This window comes from Gobius niger (genome assembly GCF_951799975.1).
Source record: "Gobius niger genome assembly, chromosome: 4".
Classification (NCBI taxonomy): domain Eukaryota; kingdom Metazoa; phylum Chordata; class Actinopteri; order Gobiiformes; family Gobiidae; genus Gobius; species Gobius niger.
The window spans coordinates 2,900,694-2,920,802 of record NC_136855.1 but is presented as its reverse complement, the minus strand read 5'-3'; the positions used below and the strand labels follow the sequence as shown (position 1 = coordinate 2,920,802).

The following is a 20,109-nucleotide window of genomic DNA, read 5'->3' as shown; positions in this document are numbered from 1 at the left end:
TGCACGACAGTCGTCTTTTCGATGTATTTTTTAAGGAGAGACGCTGCTGCAGGGGAAACACAGACTTTTCACACAGTGGTCCAAGTGGAGATTGTTGAATAGTTTTCTCCCTTAACATCTTAGTTTCATGTCAGAGTATAAAAAAGACCAAACTTACCCTGCATTAGGGCTGAACGACATGGACAAAAGTTCAAATCTCGATGTTCATGCCAGATATCTCAATATCAATACGATATAACTATGGGTTAGGGGAAAACCACAAAAGAGTGCTGTTTTATTGATGAAAATCTATCATTTATATCTTGCTTTTTTGATTTTAATATTTTGAATGTTCATATCTCAATATCAAGACAATAACAATGTATTTTGCTTTTGCGATACTGATATGTTGAATGTTCATATATTGATACGATACCGAGATATCTTTTAGCCCTGCCCTGCATGATGCTTATTTTTTTGTTTTGTCATTAGCACAAAACGACACAGACATACTGTATTTTACATCTACTTGTCCTAAAGGCTTCCCGAGATGACACTATAATCCAAATATGGTCATTTCCTTTTCGGGAGAACCACATACAGACGGCATCTCTGGAATCGCCCATATATGGTCATTTTTGAAAACAGTTAAGGGGGAAAACAATTTTTTAAAAAATGAAATTTTTCTCTAATTATTCAAAAACGACTGTAACAAATGTTGAAATATGAACATAGTTTCTACTAAATAAAGATACAAAGACATGGGGAGGAGCAAAGTGGTTCAACAGCCCATAAATACATGAATAACGGAGAATGCTAACTTGATGCTACATGTTAGCATCGGGCTTATGCTAACGGTTAGCTAGTGCTTGCTACAACTGCCGTTTTTTCACTTCTACTGAACAATCTGCTGTGAGAAAATATGTATTTGTATATTGTATGTGATAAATAAGTTGATATTCCACCAGAAAATGGCAAAAAAGAGTGGAAAATTGTGTTTCTCTAAAGATTCTATTTTCCCCCTCGGCGAAGCCACGCCCCCTTCTATGACGAGATGCCGTGTGTATCTATAGACAAAATATGGCAGAAATTCTCTCGCACAGGTGCACACGTTACAAGACTTTCAGGCCCTAATCACTTAAATCAATCCTGCAGACTCCATTTTTTGCACAGATATATATATTTTTTCTTCATATAAAGCTACATAATACACCTTTGATCAAGAAAAGTGATTCCTATCAAGGTGTATTATGCAACTTTATATGCATGAAAAAAAAAGAACATTAGTGCGTATTTGACCTTTCAGTGAGTTTGTATGGGTGGTTAGCTTAGCGCCTTCACTTTCCATCACAGTGGCCTCTAAGACACAGGTTTTTCTGGTAGGTTTTCTGGATGAAATGTATATACACGCAAATATTAACTTTTTTTTCTTTTTCAAAACAAAAAGTGGCACAATGCCCCTTTAAGTTACTGACATAGATGAAGACGAAGTTCCACAGAATTCTGAAGACTCTGAAAATGGTTTGCCTCTAACTGTGTCACCTCCTGTCAGTGAAACAAGAAACATCACAAAAAAAGGTCAAGCTAGAGAAAACTGGTTTCAATTTTTGGCAAAATCTTAAATATAATTGTGTAACTATGTTTTAGAATAAAATGTGTCATATGTACTTTAAAGGCTTCACTACTAGTACGAAACAAAACGGGTGTAGTTGCTTCAATCCACTGTTTTGTTGTTGTTTCTGAGTTTGTGGAGGTCGGTCTCTGGAGTCGTTTTTTTCCGTCTGCGATGACTAAAATGAACAAGTGGATGTTTGCAGTGAGAGTGGAGCTGCCGCAGATTCCAGAGCGACATAACTCCACATTCACGTCGTTATATTTGAGAACAGTCAGAATTCTTCACATGTCTCGCTGTTTACACAAGTCTCTCTCTCCATTTGACTGTTCGAACGCTGTGAAGGTCTCCGCTCATCACCGAGTCCACCGTCAGCTTCACCTCCACCACCACTTCACTGGGTTCCAAGTCCAAACTCTTCTGATGAGATGTGTGAACGAGCTCAGAGCAGGGTCACTATAGCAACAGCACATCATCAGTGGGGTAAAACTAACCTGTGTCACGACGACGCTCCCTGTTAGTGGGTGAACAATCCAACGCTTTCCAATCCAACACATGAAAGTCTGAGTTGGAATTATACTGTACCACAATATTTAATATCTCGACTTGTATGTGATCTTAATTATTGCTCAAGAAGACAACCGCAAAACTCCAGCCCCGCGAGGCACAGGGCTGCGTAAACAGACCCGGACAAAGATCTGCTTCTCTCCTCAATGAACACATGCAACAGGAAACAGGAAACCTTTCACTTTGTCCCGTCACAGAGCCTCAGTCGGAGTCAGTAATGTTAGTAATGTTAGCATTTAGCCTCCACACAGTAATCACATGTGTGGCTACAGTCGCAGCTCACCTCTGACCTCTGTCACATGTTGTTTCCAAGGCGAGTGGTTAAAGGAGCTATTCTTGATTTGTTTATTTTCTGTTATTGGAATTTAAAGCCTTTTAAACAGTCATAAAATGTCAGGCTAGTAGGTACTTTCTACAGTGAAGTGAAAGCTGTGAAACCTGGTTTAAACTCAGTCCCTGTGACGTATTCTGATGTTGTAAATGCATTAGGAAAGTTTGAGAAGAGTTTGGACCAGAAAATAGCAATTTGAAATTTGAGTGTTTTGTTTCTTTGTACAATCAGGTATAGCTCCTTTAAGGCAAAGATCTGACGCTCGTTTCTGTGGCAAATGTGGCAGTCATCTTGTGACTGGCCGGCGAGGCTAACCCCTATAGCAACCAATGCTAAACCAGGAGCAACATTTTCATTGATCCAACAGCAGAATGTGAGACTCATTGTTTGATCGGTTTATTACGTCTAAGTCTTGTATCTCAGGATCAGATCATTTCTTTGAAACGTCATGTTGTATTAGCTGTATTAGCTTTGTTTTCTCCATTCATTCAGGGTTCAGTGGTTAGCACTCACTGGATCACTGTCCCATGTTCAATAAATATCGGCCATCCATCCATCCATCCATCCATCCATCCATCCATCCATCCATCCATCCATCCATCCATCCATCCATCCATCCATCCATCCATCCATCCATCCATCCATCCATCCATCCATCCATCCATCCATCCATCCATCCATCCATCCATCCATCCATCCATCCATCCATCCATCCATCCATCCATCCATCCATCCATCCATCCATCCATCCATCCATCCATCCATCCATCCATCCATCCATCCATCCACCCACCCACCCACCCATCCATCCATTTTCTTCCACTTGTCCGTTTCCGGGTCGTGGAAATCACATCGCACCAGCCCCTTATGGCTCCTCCTGCAGGTGGTGGGCCACAGAGGGACGGGCTCATGGTTCTCAGGCCTGTTGGTCTCTCATAATGGGCTTCTGAACCGCTCTTTGTCTGACCCGTCACCTAGGACCTGTTTGCCCTGGGAGACCCTACCAGGGGCATGAAGCCCCCGACAACAGAGCTCCAGGATCATTCGGGTGCTCAAACCCCTCCACCACGTTAAAGTAGTGTTTCCAGGAGGGGAATATCGGTCATGTGGTGTTAAAAAGTACAGAAATACTGTTTTAAAGTAGGAAACAAACCTTATATTTGATATAAATATAAGTGAATGATTTGAAGTGTTTGACAGAGGAAAAAACATAAACAAATGGAGCTAAAGTCTGAGCCTCCGATAAAACTGGAATAGCTTCTAATAAGTCTGACCTGACATGAGGTCAGTCACTATTATCAAAGAGTTAGAAAAGAACTCAAATAGATCAAAACGGTATCAAGGAAATAAGTGGTGTTTCCTATCTAGAGTTTTATTAAAGATCTTGGGCTCAGGGTTTGTCCGACCTGTAGCTCATGTTCACAACGTTCCTCCAGGGCTTTGTGCGTTTTAAGTGCTGTTAGTAACTCCACAGGCTAATTATTACGATCACATCTGTTATTTTTGGATGTAGCAACTTGACCCTTTCTCAGTTTGATATGAGATGATGATGACACCGTGACAAGAAAGGTCATGTGACTGAGAGCCAGGTGTTGTTTCGATGTTGTGGTTTGTTGGTCAGGGTGGACCCTCAAAGAAACGCATTAGGACGTCTGTGTTTGCAGTATTTACATGCAAACAGTGCACGCTCAGTTTAGTTTTTGCCTCATTAACTCTTGACTCTGTGGATTCCAGTAGAGCTTGAACGCGTCAAAAGCCTTATGTCGCGGTGTTTTCTCCGCGTCACCTCGGAGTCTTGACATTTTTGAGCTGTTCTGGTTGTCACAGTGATTTAGTGTCGTCATTTTCACCACGGTTCACCTGCTCACGCCCGGGGGCTCCCACCCGAGGCTCGCCTGTGCCCTGGCCTTGGCAGAATGTCAGGTATTCTTCATGCCCGCGGGCTACACAGAGGTGCTGCTGCAGGGACCGAGGTGTGTCTGTGTGACTGTGACAGAGGGGCGTGGCCAGTCACATTTATGCACAGCTTAGTTTTAATGTGTATGGAAAAAAAAAAATCAGCCGACTGAATTGAAGCGTCAACAGTTTGGCGATCAGCTAGTGTCCTGTTGAATGTAAAGTTGTAATGTTGAAGGGAATCCCGGTCCAGGCAACAGAATAGAGGCTCTGTGTCCGTAAGTGTTACTGAAGTGAGGCGTGGGCAGGAGTTGGTTTTGAGGCACGTCTGGTCTATTGCCCCGATGAGGAGAGAGAGGAGAGAGGCGAGTGGTGAGAGAAAGAGGAGGGAGCGGGGGTTTAGTCTAAAAACAGAAGTGAGTCAGATTCAAACAGGAAATGACTCAATGCTTTACACTCGACACATGCAGCACCGCGTCCAACCCGAGTCTACACCTCAGCACACCACCAGGCCCGAGCTGGAAATGAACCAGTCACATGACGTATGAACGAGTGAGTGAGGAAGAGGAGAGGAAGGTCGTCTCAGGGAACAAGGAACAAGCGGTTTCGGAGTAAAATACACACATGTGACTTTTTGTAAACCCAAATGTGCAATTCCTTTGGACCGTTTGTGCACAATATGAAGCAGTGGCGGCTGGTGGTCTGTCAAACAGGGGAAGCTCTCTGTGTTTTCTATTTATTATCAGACCGGCATAAACCTGTACCAGAACTGTAACCTACAGCTCTACACACAACCATCTGTGCAGACAGGATTTAATGGGCTAAATAACCAGGTCCAAACTAGGACTAAACTAAATAACCAGGTCCAAACTAGGACTGAACTAAATAACCAGGTCCAAACTAGGACTGAACTAAATAACCAGGTCCAAACTGGGACTAAACTAAGTAACCAGGTCCAAACTAGGACTAAACTAAATAACCAGGTCCAAACTGGGACTAAACTAAGTAACCAGGTCCAAACTAGGACTAAACTAAATAACCAGGTCCAAACTGGGACTAAACTAAGTAACCAGGTCCAAACTAGGACTGAACTAAATAACCAGGTCCAAACTAGGACTAAACTAAATAACCAGGTCCACATTAGGGCTAACTCTGAGTTATTGTGTCATGATGTAGCTGTATGTGGCTAATAAGCAAAATCATAATCTCAATTGCCACAAAGAATTATGGGATCGCTGAGAGGTCAATCAGGATAAATTTGACCTCTGAGTCTGCTTTGACAGAACTGAAGCATGTACGAAGACGAGAGAGAAGATAAATGTACTTTAAATGATTGCTTGTATGTTTGTATGATATTCCAAACTTACTAAACTGAGTGAGAGGCTCAGGTGGAGGAGACAGAGATGAGTCGCAATGTTTTTAGACGATGGACATTTGCTCATTTGAAGTGATTTGTGTGGAAACTATCGCTAAGTAGCTACGGAGAGGACTTGTTGGACAGACACCATACGAAGAAACTCTTGCAGATCCTTAATATTCCTTTAGTGAATCGGGTCGTGGAGATAGATATAGTTACTGCTGCACCTTGTGCCGTGACATCGGTGAAAATAGCATCATGTCCACGACAGAATTTACCGTGGGTCTGGAAGTGAAGGGCCACTTTACTGCAGTCCAACACTGGGACTTGATTTTTTTTTTTAAATTACATTTGATTATTTATTATTCTTTTTCTAGTTTAGTATTTCAGTTTTATGTTTCATGTAGTCCATCCTCGCCCCAAACACCTTTTAGTCTCCACAAAAGTACATTCTTTTGAAAGCTCCATAAAACATCTTGTCCATGACTCATATAAAGTCCATCTGTCATGGTGGTCCCACCAGCTTAAATTTCCTCTTGTAGCTTCACAGCGACAGCCGCTAATGCTAATGCTATTGCTATTGCTAATGCTGCTTTCACAGACACAGAGCAGGCGCATCAGGAGCTGTTTTCCCCTTTTTGCGGAAGCAGCCAATCAGCATTCAGCTGGTCGGTGTTACACATCGCCCCCTGCTTTGAAGTTGAGCGCAGTTAGCCAATCAGAGGCTGCTTTCTAAAGCAGAGCTTCCATGGGATTTCCCATAGAGCTTCAGGGAGATGACTGCAGACTGACTCACTTCAATCACAACATTTAACACTCTAGAGGATTTATCCTGACATATAAGTACGCAGTAGTCTGTGTACAGTATGAAGTGCGCAGTAGTCTGTGTACAGTATGAAGTGTGCAGTATGAAGTGTACAGTATGAAGTGTGCAGTAGTCTGTGTGCAGTATGAAGTGTGCAGTAGTCTGTGTACAGTATGAAGTGTGCAGTATGAAGTGTACAGTATGAAGTGTGCAGTAGTCTGTGTGCAGTATGAAGTGTGCAGTAGTCTGTGTGCAGTAGTCTGTGTGCAGTAGTCTGTGTGCAGTAGTCTGTGTGCAGTATGAAGTGTGCAGTATGAAGTGTGCAGTAGTCTGTGTGCAGTAGTCTGTGTGCAGTATGAAGTATGCAGTAGTCTGTGTACAGTATGAAGTGTGCAGTAGTCTGTGTGCAGTATGAAGTGTGCAGTATGAAGTGTGCAGTATGAAGTGTGCAGTAGTCTGTGTACAGTATGAAGTGTGCAGTAGTTTGTGTACAGTATGAAGTGTGCAGTAGTCTGTGTACAGTATGAAGTGTGCAGTAGTCTGTGTACAGTATGAAGTGTGCAGTAGTCTGTGTACAGTATGAAGTGTGCAGTAGTCTGTGTACAGTATGAAGTGTGCAGTAGTTTGTGTACAGTATGAAGTGTGCAGTAGTCTGTGTGCAGTATGAAGTGTACAGTATGAAGTGTGCAGTAGTCTGTGTACAGTATGAAGGGTGCAGTAGTCTGTGTACAGTATGAAGTGTGCAGTATGAAGTGTGCAGTATGAAGTGTGCAGTAGTCTGTGTACAGTATGAAGTGTGCAGTATGAAGTGCGCAGTAGTCTGTGTACAGTATGAAGTGTGCAGTATGAAGTGCGCAGTAGTCTGTGTACAGTATGAAGTGTGCAGTATGAAGTGCGCAGTAGTCTGTGTGCAGTATGAAGTGCGCAGTAGTCTGTGTACAGTATGAAGTGTGCAGTATGAAGTGCGCAGTAGTCTGTGTACAGTATGAAGTGTGCAGTAGTCTGTGTGCAGTATGAAGTGTGCAGTAGTCTGTGTACAGTATGAAGTACGCAGTAGTCTGTGTACAGTATGAAGTGTGCAGTAGTCTGTGTGCAGTATGAAGTGTGCAGTATGAAGTGTACAGTAGTCTGTGTACAGTATGAAGGGTGCAGTAGTCTGTGTACAGTATGAAGTGTGCAGTATGAAGTGTGCAGTATGAAGTGTGCAGTAGTCTGTGTACAGTATGAAGTGTGCAGTATGAAGTGCGCAGTAGTCTGTGTACAGTATGAAGTGTGCAGTATGAAGTGCGCAGTAGTCTGTGTACAGTATGAAGTGTGCAGTATGAAGTGCGCAGTAGTCTGTGTGCAGTATGAAGTGCGCAGTAGTCTGTGTACAGTATGAAGTGTGCAGTATGAAGTGCGCAGTAGTCTGTGTACAGTATGAAGTGTGCAGTAGTCTGTGTGCAGTATGAAGTGTGCAGTAGTCTGTGTACAGTATGAAGTACGCAGTAGTCTGTGTACAGTATGAAGTGTGCAGTAGTCTGTGTGCAGTATGAAGTGTGCAGTATGAAGTGTGCAGTATGAAGTGTGCAGTAGTCTGTGTACAGTATGAAGTGTGCAGTAGTTTGTGTACAGTATGAAGTGTGCAGTAGTCTGTGTACAGTATGAAGTGTGCAGTAGTCTGTGTACAGTATGAAGTGTGCAGTATGAAGTGCGCAGTAGTCTGTGTGCAGTATGAAGTGTGCAGTAGTCTGTGTACAGTATGAAGTGTGCAGTAGTCTGTGTACAGTATGAAGTGTGCAGTATGAAGTGTGCAGTATGAAGTGTGCAGTAGTCTGTGTACAGTATGAAGTGTGCAGTATGAAGTGTGCAGTATGAAGTGTGCAGTATGAAGTGTGCAGTAGTCTGTGTACAGTATGAAGTGTGCAGTATGAAGTGCGCAGTAGTCTGTGTGCAGTATGAAGTGTACAGTATGAAGTGTGCAGTAGTCTGTGTACAGTATGAAGTGTGCAGTATGAAGTGCGCAGTAGTCTGTGTACAGTATGAAGTGTGCAGTATGAAGTGCGCAGTAGTCTGTGTACAGCATGAAGTGTGCAGTAGTCTGTGTACAGTATGAAGTGTGCAGTAGTCTGTGTACAGTATGAAGTGTGCAGTATGAAGTGTGCAGTATGAAGTGTGCAGTAGTCTGTGTACAGTATGAAGTGTGCAGTATGAAGTGTGCAGTAGTCTGTGTACAGTATGAAGTGTGCAGTATGAAGTGCGCAGTAGTCTGTGTACAGTATGAAGTGTGCAGTATGAAGTGCGCAGTAGTCTGTGTACAGTATGAAGTGTGCAGTATGAAGTGCGCAGTAGTCTGTGTGCAGTATGAAGTGTGCAGTAGTCTGTGTACAGTATGAAGTGTGCAGTATGAAGTGCGCAGTAGTCTGTGTACAGTATGAAGTGTGCAGTATGAAGTGCGCAGTAGTCTGTGTACAGTATGAAGTGTGCAGTAGTCTTGTGTGCAGTATGAAGTGTGCAGTAGTCTGTGTACAGTATGAAGTACGCAGTAGTCTGTGTACAGTATGAAGTGTGCAGTATGAAGTGTACAGTAGTCTGTGTGCAGTATGAAGTGTGCAGTATGAAGTGTGCAGTAGTCTGTGTACAGTATGAAGTGTGCAGTAGTCTGTGTACAGTATGAAGTGTGCAGTAGTCTGTGTACAGTATGAAGTACGCAGTAGTCTGTGTACAGTATGAAGTGTGCAGTATGAAGTGTACAGTAGTCTGTGTGCAGTATGAAGTGTGCAGTATGAAGTGTGCAGTAGTCTGTGTACAGTATGAAGTGTGCAGTAGTCTGTGTACAGTATGAAGTGTGCAGTAGTCTGTGTACAGTATGAAGTGTGCAGTATGAAGTGTGCAGTATGAAGTACGCAGTAGTCTGTGTGCAGTATGAAGTGTGCAGTATGAAGTGTACAGTAGTCTGTGTGCAGTATGAAGTGTGCAGTATGAAGTGTACAGTAGTCTGTGTGCAGTATGAAGTGTGCAGTAGTCTGTGTGCAGTATGAAGTGTGCAGTAGTCTTGTGTGCAGTATGAAGTGTGCAGTAGTCTGTGTACAGTATGAAGTACGCAGTAGTCTGTGTACAGTATGAAGTGTGCAGTATGAAGTGTACAGTAGTCTGTGTGCAGTATGAAGTGTGCAGTAGTCTGTGTACAGTAGTCTGTGTACAGTATGAAGTGTACAGTATGAAGTGTACAGTATGAAGTGTACAGTAGTCTGTGTGCAGTATGAAGTGTGCAGTAGTCTGTGTACAGTAGTCTGTGTACAGTATGAAGTGTGCAGTAGTCTGTGTACAGTATGAAGTGTGCAGTAGTCTGTGTACAGTATGAAGTGCGCAGTAGTCTGTGTGCAGTATGAAGTGCGCAGTAGTCTGTGTACAGTATGAAGTGCGCAGTAGTCTGTGTACAGTATGAAGTGTGCAGTAGTCTGTGTACAGTATGAAGTATGCAGTAGTCTGTGTGCAGTATGAATTGTGCAGTAGTCTATGTACAGTATGAAGTATGCAGTAGTCTGTGTACAGTATGAAGTGCGCAGTAGTCTGTGTGCAGTATGAATTGTGCAGTAGTCTGTGTACAGTATGAAGTATGCAGTAGTCTGTGTACAGTATGAAGTGTGCAGTAGTCTGTGTACTGTATGAAGTGTGCAGTAGTCTGTGTGCAGTATGAAGTGTGCAGTAGTCTGTGTGCAGTATGAAGTGTGCAGTAGTCTGTGTACAGTAGTCTGTGTGTGTTATTTCCTGGAGTAAGTGCTGCTCAGACCCTGATGAGATCCACCTCTGACCGGGACTTCCTCTGAGCTGCAGCCTCTTCCTGTCACACACAGACACGAACCTGAGACCGGCTTTGGACTCGAGGCACAATATGAGAAACGTCAAACGGTCTTGAACACTGAGACAACATTTCATTAAATTAGAGATTGGTGCATATTGTCCTGTGATCGTTGCTGTATTTCAGTAACTATGGCGACGCGTTTGTGCAGCTGGGTTTGTTGGCTTTGTCTTCACTGTCAGACGGACGACTCTGAGTTCGTGACGAGGACGACACAGATTCCTGTCGTGTCTGTGGTTCGACGACACACCTCGCCAAGTATTTATTAGTATTTACAGTGTGGTTTTGATTTGATCAGATGGAGGAATGCCTGGCGTTCTGTTTACAGTCTGTGGCTCTGACAGCAGAAATATAAAGACACTTGAAAAAAGGTTTTATATTTCGGGACTGTGTCATATCCAGCTCGTCTCTGATTGGTTAATAGACTTGTTCATCACGCCCTTCGAGAATTTGATGAAAACGGCCCTGATCTCAGATACATGTCTTTGTAAAGAATATAAAAGTGTGTGAGCAATGTTACTATATTACAGTCTATCAGAGCATAAAAAGGAGTAAATGTGTCAAATCTAGGTTTAAGTTACTGTATAGTATTTGGGGCCCTATAACTGTAATGCAGGACCATTTCAAGTGGTGCATTAGGTGTAACATGCTCACAAATAGCCATATATTTATACTGTATTTCCAGCTGAGACCCCAACATCCTTTTCCAAAGACTTTCCCAAAGTTTCTGAGCTAAAGTTCCCAGCTCAGGCACTTTCCTGGAAGTTTCTGGGTCATTTTCCAGCCTCCTCTATTCGGGAGGGCATCTGACACAGGGGCGCAGGAGGACACGCGGGGGAAGTGCCTGACGGTGTGTTTAGTGGTGTGTAACTGTATGTGGAGCGCTCAGTCCTGCTGAATACCTGCGCGCTGTGTGTAGTGTAGTGTGCATGTACTCTGTGTGTACTTGTTATTTGTGTTGAAGGCGGTGGCCCTAAACCAGCCCTGTATAAAAAAGCCTTTCAATTTCTCTCACGGCTGTTTCCGCGGCGCAGCTGAGCTCACGCTCAACAGGCTGCGGTGGAAAGTTGATCCTGAGCAGAAACGGCCTGACATTTACACAAGTGCACTTTTCTCCCCTGTTATGAACTAAAACACCTTTTCTTATACTTCTGGTCAAATACTACTCCAATAAAAGGGCAGTTGTTGTTGGAAGTTTGTAAGCATTCAAAGTGAAAAATAACTGAAAAAAAATGTGTCCAGAATTCTCCTCTGTACAGCAACACCACAGGGACAAACCTTCTTCCTTGTGGTGAGTCAGTGGCATGGACCGTAACCGTATAGAAATGTAGAGGAGTAAAAATACTCGAGTGCAGAGTAAAACTACAGTACTGTAGTGCGGGAAATGTACTTAGACTTTAGGGCAACATGCCCTTTTTAAAAGAGCCAGAGAGTGACCTACTTTTGCGCTGCATCTGGTTAATACTAACTCTCTCTCATTTATTCTCAATGGTAAATATGGATGCAGTACATTTTTTGGCCACCAGCGTCAAATTGGGGGCGCTGTTTCACTCCTTTCACAACACTGTTCTGGTGTCTTGGTGTTTATCAATCACAGAACGTAGTTGCATCAACTTTCCCATTTTTCCAACTTTTATTGCAAAGGTCGTTGATGTCAACAAAGGTACATGTTAAAAATTTACTTCTAAAAGAATTTATGCTGAACTGACACTTTCAAAATGATCTAATGTGGCATTTTCTTTGAGTTAACAAATGAATGAGGTAAAGTCACTGTAGGTACTGCAGATACAGGCGGTGCTGTTGTTTACATTTTGCACTGTATTGCTAACCTGGCTAACGCCATGCTGCTGTGTGTGCTTGAATCATTTGGAACTGCACAGCAGCCTGGGGACCATGGCTGAAATTTTCGCGTGGATTTGGGAACCAATCACAGAACGAGGAGGGACGGCAAGATGATGGCGAGCTATTGGATATACGGAAGCTTGTAGTTTATTTACGGATTTTTAAAAAAAAAAGTTCATTTACGGATCGAACATGACAGCAGCAGACGCGACGCTATTTTTCGATCGACCTTTAGACCGTGTTCTAAATAGTTTATCTCGAAAGTTTACAGCGGGTACGTCATACGTCATCGGATACGATGATACAATTGGCTGTGGCTGCGTGCAGACACATGATAGTGCCCAATAAACGACTATGGACGATCGACTAAATATCACTTGTTTAGTCTGGCGTTAGCCAGGCTACTATATTGCTACAATAATTGAGTTTGTTCTACTAAAACTTGGCTTTTGCCATAGTTAACATGTGTTTTAATGTAGCATGATATTTGCATAGACAAAAATAAATGCAAATGTATAACAAAAAAAAATGAAGTAACTATTATTATCTGCCGCTGCATGTGTTTGACGCTTGACATTACCGTGTTTGGCCCGTGACCCACAGACACTTTTTCATTTTGGCCCTCGCAGACAAAAAGTCTCTATACCGTTGAAACAGGCCTAAACGAGGCTGTTCCATTACTGTACATCCAAACAAATATCCTAAGGGATGTGTATTCTACTAAATTGTGCACCAAAATGAAGTTAAGCAGGAACTACATGAGGAAAAGTAGAGCTAAAACTGATCTTCTACACATGTACAAGTTCCATGTGTGTTTTGTTTTGAGGCTAAGTTTGTAATACCTATAGGCTAATGAAAAGAGTTTGGACACCCCCGGGATAAGACTCTGACTCTGAGACGCAGCTGCTCTGTCTCTGAGAGCAGAACCATGTCAGAATATGTTTAGAGACAGAAAAGCTCTGACACTGTGGTTCTCACCTGGTGGGTCACGGCACCAGGTCCCAGGGAATATGGTGTTTTCATCGTGATTTCAGCTTCATAGGTTTGTAACAGTGTTTTTCCATCAAGTCAAATGTAAGGCTTTTTTCACTTTTTTAAGATTTGTAAACATTTGAGCAAACAGAAGAATGAGGGGCAATTCTGCTTTTCAGAACTAAATTGGGCACAACGGGAAAGTTTATAGAAAAAGATCATGTCACATTTTAGTTATAGTTATATAGTTATATATAGTTATAGCCAGAGCTTAAAGGGATATTTCAGGATTTTTGACATAGGGCCTCATTTCCTAGTTATCCAGAGTGTTGCTGATTTCTGGAGATATTTTTTTTGTAATTCATACAGTTCTTATATTTGAAGAGTTACGTTTTCTACGATGTCAGCTTACACCAGACTAACCATATAAATGTCAGTGTCCATAGAATCATGTTTGGAATATAACTGACCTTGCATCACATGATCGCATTTTGAGGGACTATTTTCTAGCAGATCACTCCGCCGCTGCGTAGCTTATACAACCACAAAGCTGATGCTGCTCAAATATAAGTTATTTTAAATGCAAAATGGTTACAATTATTCTACGGACACAGACATTTGGTTAGTCTGGTGTTATAAGTGGTTTGCCTCAGGTGCTCTGTGGAGCGGGTCAGACTGTTTATAATGCAGGCTAGCTGATACCATAGAAATGTGCTAGTCTTGCATTAGCCTAGCGCCACGAAATTCTTCAAATATAAGAACTGCATGAATTACAAAAAAAATATCTCCAGAAATCAGCAACACTCTGGATAACTAGGAAATGAGGCCCTATGTCAAAAATCCTGAAATATCCCCTTAATATTGGCCTTAATATTGGCATAATTCACTGAATGACTTTTACAGATTTTTAATGCCCTGCAGAAGCCCTGGAGGCATTTATGTGAAAATAGCTACAATCAAGGCCTTAAATGTCATTAATAACATTAAAGCTGAGTCAGAACAGTTAATAAATCTCAATATACTGGAACATACTGACTGTTTTTTACTGCAGGATTTTGTCAAAATTACTCCAAAGATTGTGTCCATCATAAGCTTTTGAATGTAGAAATTGGCAAATGGTAAGAAATGAAATGTGCCCGGATGTTTTGTGTTTGGGGCATTTAAATGGCAGTAGATTGAGGGCTCTGGGCTTGTATCTTTGGATTATGGCAGGTCCAGGTGAGAGACATTGGTCCGACAGACTGTGCAGTTCTTCAGACCTGGTATTTGTTGTAGTTTCAGTGCAGGAGGGAGTTGTAGGTGACAGATTCCTTCGCCGTGACGACTCATTCCTGCGATTCCTTCAGACTCAGGCTCAAACTCAGACTTCAGACTCAGACTCAGGCTCAGGCTCAGGCTCAGACTCAGGCTCAGACTCAGGCTCAGACTCAGGTTTGGCCTCAGACGTCTTACATATGAACCCGGTCTTCATTTTAATTTTTTGTAAATTTCAGTCTCATAAAAGTCTAAGGTGTGCTGCAATTAGTGGCACAATTTGCACTTTGTATTTTACGGCATGTCTCACCACAATTATTATTAGACACCGCGTGTTAATGGTGGCAGGGCCGGTTCCAGCCAATTTGGTGCTTCAGGCAAGAATGGGATTTGCAGAAGAAGAAGAAAAAAGTGCAAAACCACAAATTAATTTACATCTGATCAGGGTTGTTGGTATGTTGTAGATGGTGGTGACCTCGGGACCTCAAAAGTGAAAGTGCAATGTGCTGACCCCCTCCCTTCTGGGCATTTTGCCTATGCCCAGAACCGGCCCTGCTCAATCTGACACATAAATGAGCCTGCGCCGTGGTGTCAGTTAGAAAACAATGTCCCTACGGCACCACTTTGGCACAGATATTTAACAAGTTCTTTGTCGTTGATGTCCACTCACAGTACTATTATTATTCTTATTTTAAAGGTGGATGGAGGCGTGTCTCGATGAGGAGTTGCCCCCGACGACGGAGCTGGAGGAGGGGCTGAGGAACGGCGTGTATCTGGCCAAACTTGGGCACTTCTTCGCTCCACAGACGGTTTCCCTGAAGAAGATCTACGACCGAGAGCAGACGCGATACAAGGTACACAACCAAAGCCACGGTAACTACAGTAACGCTGGGGAATTTCTCACATCTCTGCCTAAATTGGTTATAAAATGTGGTCAGATCTTTATTAAAATCATAAGAGTGAGTAAACAGTGTCTGCTTAAACTAGTGCCACACAAACATTTGCATTTGATCATATTTTTAATGGAAAGTAAACATTCACAGGACAGGGAGGAACAAGTAAGTGAACCCAGGAATCCCACTGAACTGCAGCAGTTTTGTAAAGAGGAATGGTTATTGCTGCAAAACAAGAGTCAGCAGATATTTAATACAGGGCTTCGCTTACTTATTCCACACTGTTGTGAATGTCTCATGTTTTTCTGCAAAATGTTATATATTATTTATCAAAATAAATTCTTCCATTAATGATATCACGTTGTCCAGCCCCTGAGGAAACAAAACAGCCCCACACCATGATTCTCCTGCTCCAGACTTCACAGTGAGGAGAGGGTTTTGGTGTGTTTGAGCTGTCCCATTTTTTTCCTCCACATGACGTTGTGTGTTCCTCCCAAACTATTCAACTTTGGGTTAATCAGTCCACAGTATATTTTCCAGCAGTGCTGTGGAGCATCCAGTGCTCTTTCACAAACCAAAGTTGAATAAAACCCTTAGAAGTGTTGTGCAGGAGCATCATGGTGTGGGGCTGTTTTATTGTTCACAACAGTGTGGAATAAGTAAGTGAACCCCTGTATTAAATATCTGCTGATCCTTCTTTTGCAGCAATAACTGCTTTTCTGTAGTTGCAGATCAGACTCTCACAACGATCAGGATGAATCTTGGATCATTCCTCTTTACAAAACTGCTGCAGTTCAGTGAGATTCCTGGGTGTACATACTTTTTCCTCCCAGTTCTGTGAATGTTTACATTTTATGGCCAATGAAAATATGATCAAATGTAAATGTTTGGGTGGTATTAGTTTAAGGAGACACTGTTTATTCATTCTTATGATTTCGATGAAGATCAGACCATATTTTATGACCAATTTAGACAGAAATGTGCGAAATTCCAAAGTGTTCACATGCGTTTTCCTCCCACTGAGAGCAGGCGTGATATGAGGTGAACAACCAAACTGACGGTAACTCTCTGTGCCATTCGCCATGGCCTTGTTTCAATAAGATTCAGCCACGTCCAAAGAGCCAGTGTTAGATCTTGTACTGATGGTGGAAAGTGTGGCCACTGTGCAAAGCTCAGAGTCAAGATCAATCGGGTTAAGATCTGGACTCTGTGGTGGTCGATCGTGAGCCTCATGAATCCTGGAATTGTCATCTTGGAATATGCCCATGCCATCGGGGAAGAAGAAAACCACTGATGGAATAACCTGGTCATTCAGGATGTCCAGGTCATCAGCGGATCTCATTCTTTTGGGCTCATAGTGTTGCTGAATATCAACATAAAGGACACTTTTCTTCATGGTCTGGCAGTGTAATTGGAGAACAGTTCGGATTAGGAGAAGCGTGACTAGAACTAGACTGACTGGATATGGTGCGAAGAACTGGTTGTTTCACATGATTTGAACTTGCCAGACCAAAAAAATTGGAAAATAACCCTACTTTTAGTGAAAAAGTGTTTTTCACAACTCAAAGGACAATTTTTAGCCTGATTGAAGAAGTTTGCATCCATCCTATCCCTATTATTCGCTCAGTTGGATATGGTAGAAATCAACATTCAAGTGTTTACTGCTCAGTAATTACAAAGAACAGTGGATTTCCAGAACTCAACACAATGATGGTGGAAAAACTACTTGAGATATTTTGTCCATACGTGTGGGCCCAGGTCATGCTGGGAGACTGTGCAGAATGTATCAGTTTCAGCTGTCCAGCTTATCCCCTTCTAGAGAAAACATAAATAAACTTCATATTGCCGCAAACGAGCTTTCAGTCCAAATCAAGCTCGTCTTTGGGGGTTTCCGTGAAGCAGCATCATTACAGTATTTCTCCAATTTCATTAAAGTCTTTGTATGGTCTTTGTAAATCCTTTCTACAGTTTTGTAAAGCCTTTATGGAGTCTTTGTAAAGCATGTGCTTGTGTTTTCGTTGCAGGCGACTGGTCTCCATTTCAGACACACAGACAACGTGATCCAGTGGCTCAACGCCATGTCGGCCAAAGGTTTACCTAAGGTACAGCGTCTTTTATATTCAGTGCATCCCACTTATCCAGCAAAATAACAGTGTGTGGACCAATGGCAGACGACAGAGCCTATCGGTTGTTTTCAGACTGTGAAACATGATGACAGTTTTCTATTGTCAGTCCAGTTTATGAAATAGATCGTTTCTCATTGTGATCTGCCTCATCAGTAATTGCCGTGTCTGCTCCTCACACTGTCCTACTGTGTCACTGACCAAGTCCAGCCTGATAAATATCTCCTATTTGACTTTATTCAAACGGACTTTTCATATATATGTAAAGCGGCGCAGTAACATCAGGAACCTCCAGGATAACCGCTCTGCTGCTGGCCCGGGATGACAGTATAATGACGGTAGAGTCCTGTAGAAAGCGCTGATTAACGGTTTGCTCAGTGTTTGGGGCGCGGCTCTTGGGTAATCCTCCTGAATCACCCATTTCTTCATAAACAAGTCCCCACTTGCTCCTGCATCTTCTGCGTTCACATAAACCACGACTGAACCAGACAACAGGCAGCGTTCGCATGACGTCACCACATTGTACACGGGCGTTAGTTTAAAATGCTGTTGGTTGTGGAATTGTATTGGGGTAACTATGGTAACGGTCGAAAGGCTGGTTGTTTCAGCTCAAATAAAGTTTTCCACCCAGTTTTTTCCCAGAGTGTTTACCCCATTTTTTTCTCCCCTTTTTTCCCCTTATTTTTGCCCCATTTTTTCCTCATTTCTGACATTTTTTTAAGCTAATATTTTGCCCATTTTATTCAGAATTATTACCCCATTCTGACCAATTTTCTTTTCACATGTTTTACTTAGTTTTTGCCACAATTGCTCCAAATATCCCCCCATTGTTCCCCAAATTATTCCCCATTTTTCCACACATTTCTTGCCACTGGTGGAGATGAATCCAATATTGTACATTTGTATTTTAGTATAAGTGTAGATATTGAAAACCAAGTATCGTTAAAGGGACTATACAGAGTTTAAAAATGTTAAAATGATGTATTTTCCTCCCCTACATGTTCCAGCCATGTCCTAGTGTGTAGAATGAGCCATCAAGCTTAAAGGGATGTTTCAGGATTTTTGACATAGGGCCTCATTTCCTAGTTATCCAGAGTGTTGCTGATTTTTTTTTTTAACCATTTTGCATTTCAAATAACTTATATTTGAGCAGCATCAGCTTCGTGGTTTGTATAAGCTACGCGGCGGTGGAGAGATCTGCTAGAAAATAGTCCCTCAAAATGCGATCATTCATGTGATGCAGGTCAGTTATATTCCAAACATGATTCTATGGACGCAGACATTTATATTGTTAGTCTGGTGTTATAAGTGATTTGCCTCAGGTGCTCTGTGGAGCGGGTCAGACTGTTTTTAATGCAGACTAGCTGATACCATAGAAATGCGCTAGCCTTGCACTAGCCTAGCGCCACGAAACTCTTCAAATATAAGAACTGCATGAATTACAAAATAATAATATCTCCAGAAATCAGCAACACTCTGGATAACTAGGAAATGAGGCCCTCTGTCAAAAATCCTGAAATATCCCTTTGACATAAAACCTGCGGTTACGCGTAAGACCTGAGGTGGCAGTAGTGAGCATAAAATGACCAACTTGCATCTGGTCCCTTTAAAGTACCATTATTGGGAAAAATGTGACGGTACCCAGCCCTACGTGTGACAAAAACAATCCGTAAGTCCAACGCCTTCTGTCTCGGCGAAGAAGAAGAAGAAGAAGATCTTTCACAGACACAGTCACAAAGCGCTTTACATGAGACAGTCGTACATTCACTCCATTCTCTGTGGTGATAAACTACCACATGACTGTCTCATAAAGGTGTCCAAAAGTGGAGACGAGATTCCAAATGATGTTCTCGATGTTGATGAAAGGCGTTCCGTCAGCCCTCCTGCATGTGTCTGCGTGAGAATTATACCTAACCCTTTTCAAATACTCCAACAATACTTCAAACATGATCAATTCCCAAACCGTCCTCTTCAGTAAATCTAGTCAACACGACCATTTGCACAAAGTTTGGTTGGACATGCACTAAAGCGTCTTACAGATGGACTGAAGATGCACTGATCCAGCTTTTTTTCTATTGATACCGATTGTGGGGGTTTGAGGATCTACCGATAAACAATACCAACTGATACCAAGAGTCTTTAAAGTAAAAAAAAGTAAATGTTTTCTCCAGTGTCAGATCAAAAAAGTCTCATCTTTTCTTCCATATCAATGATCAATTACATATATTAATAATAAACTGTAATGGAAAGACAATAAGGATCGCTGACAAATATGCTAGATCTATTATTCTTTAACAGCATTTCATAAACTAAACACTTAGCCGCTCAAGCAGTGGCCAATAGTATTTTACTACTGTAGACGTTCCTATCATAGATTCTGATTCTTGATTAATTGCAGTTAGCATATTAGCATGCTGCTGCTAACTGCAATCAAGGGTGCTTTCGCGGCGGTTAAGACTAACCAGCCATATTCACTTGCAGAGAGTTTTTTTTTTAAATGATGAGGTGTTGGTTCAGAATCGGATATTTGGAACTGATATTGTGTTTTCTCCAGGATCAGCTGCGATGACCGATACCAGTGTCAGATCTGTGCATCCCGCGCTTTATGCTCATTCTTACTGCTGACCTGGATGACTT

The 20,109-nt window shown here is 42.2% G+C and overlaps 1 protein-coding gene across 1 annotated transcript in view; it reads left to right on the top strand.

Annotated features, from left to right (window-relative positions):
* Positions 1–20,109, top strand: part of iqgap1 (IQ motif containing GTPase activating protein 1) — a 75,819-nt gene that overhangs the window by 14,373 nt on the left and 41,337 nt on the right. The window contains exons 3-4 of the mRNA XM_079555136.1: positions 15,154–15,310; positions 17,374–17,451. Of these exons, the coding sequence (XP_079411262.1) occupies positions 15,154–15,310; positions 17,374–17,451 (235 nt within the window). The remainder of the gene's footprint in view (positions 1–15,153; positions 15,311–17,373; positions 17,452–20,109) is intronic.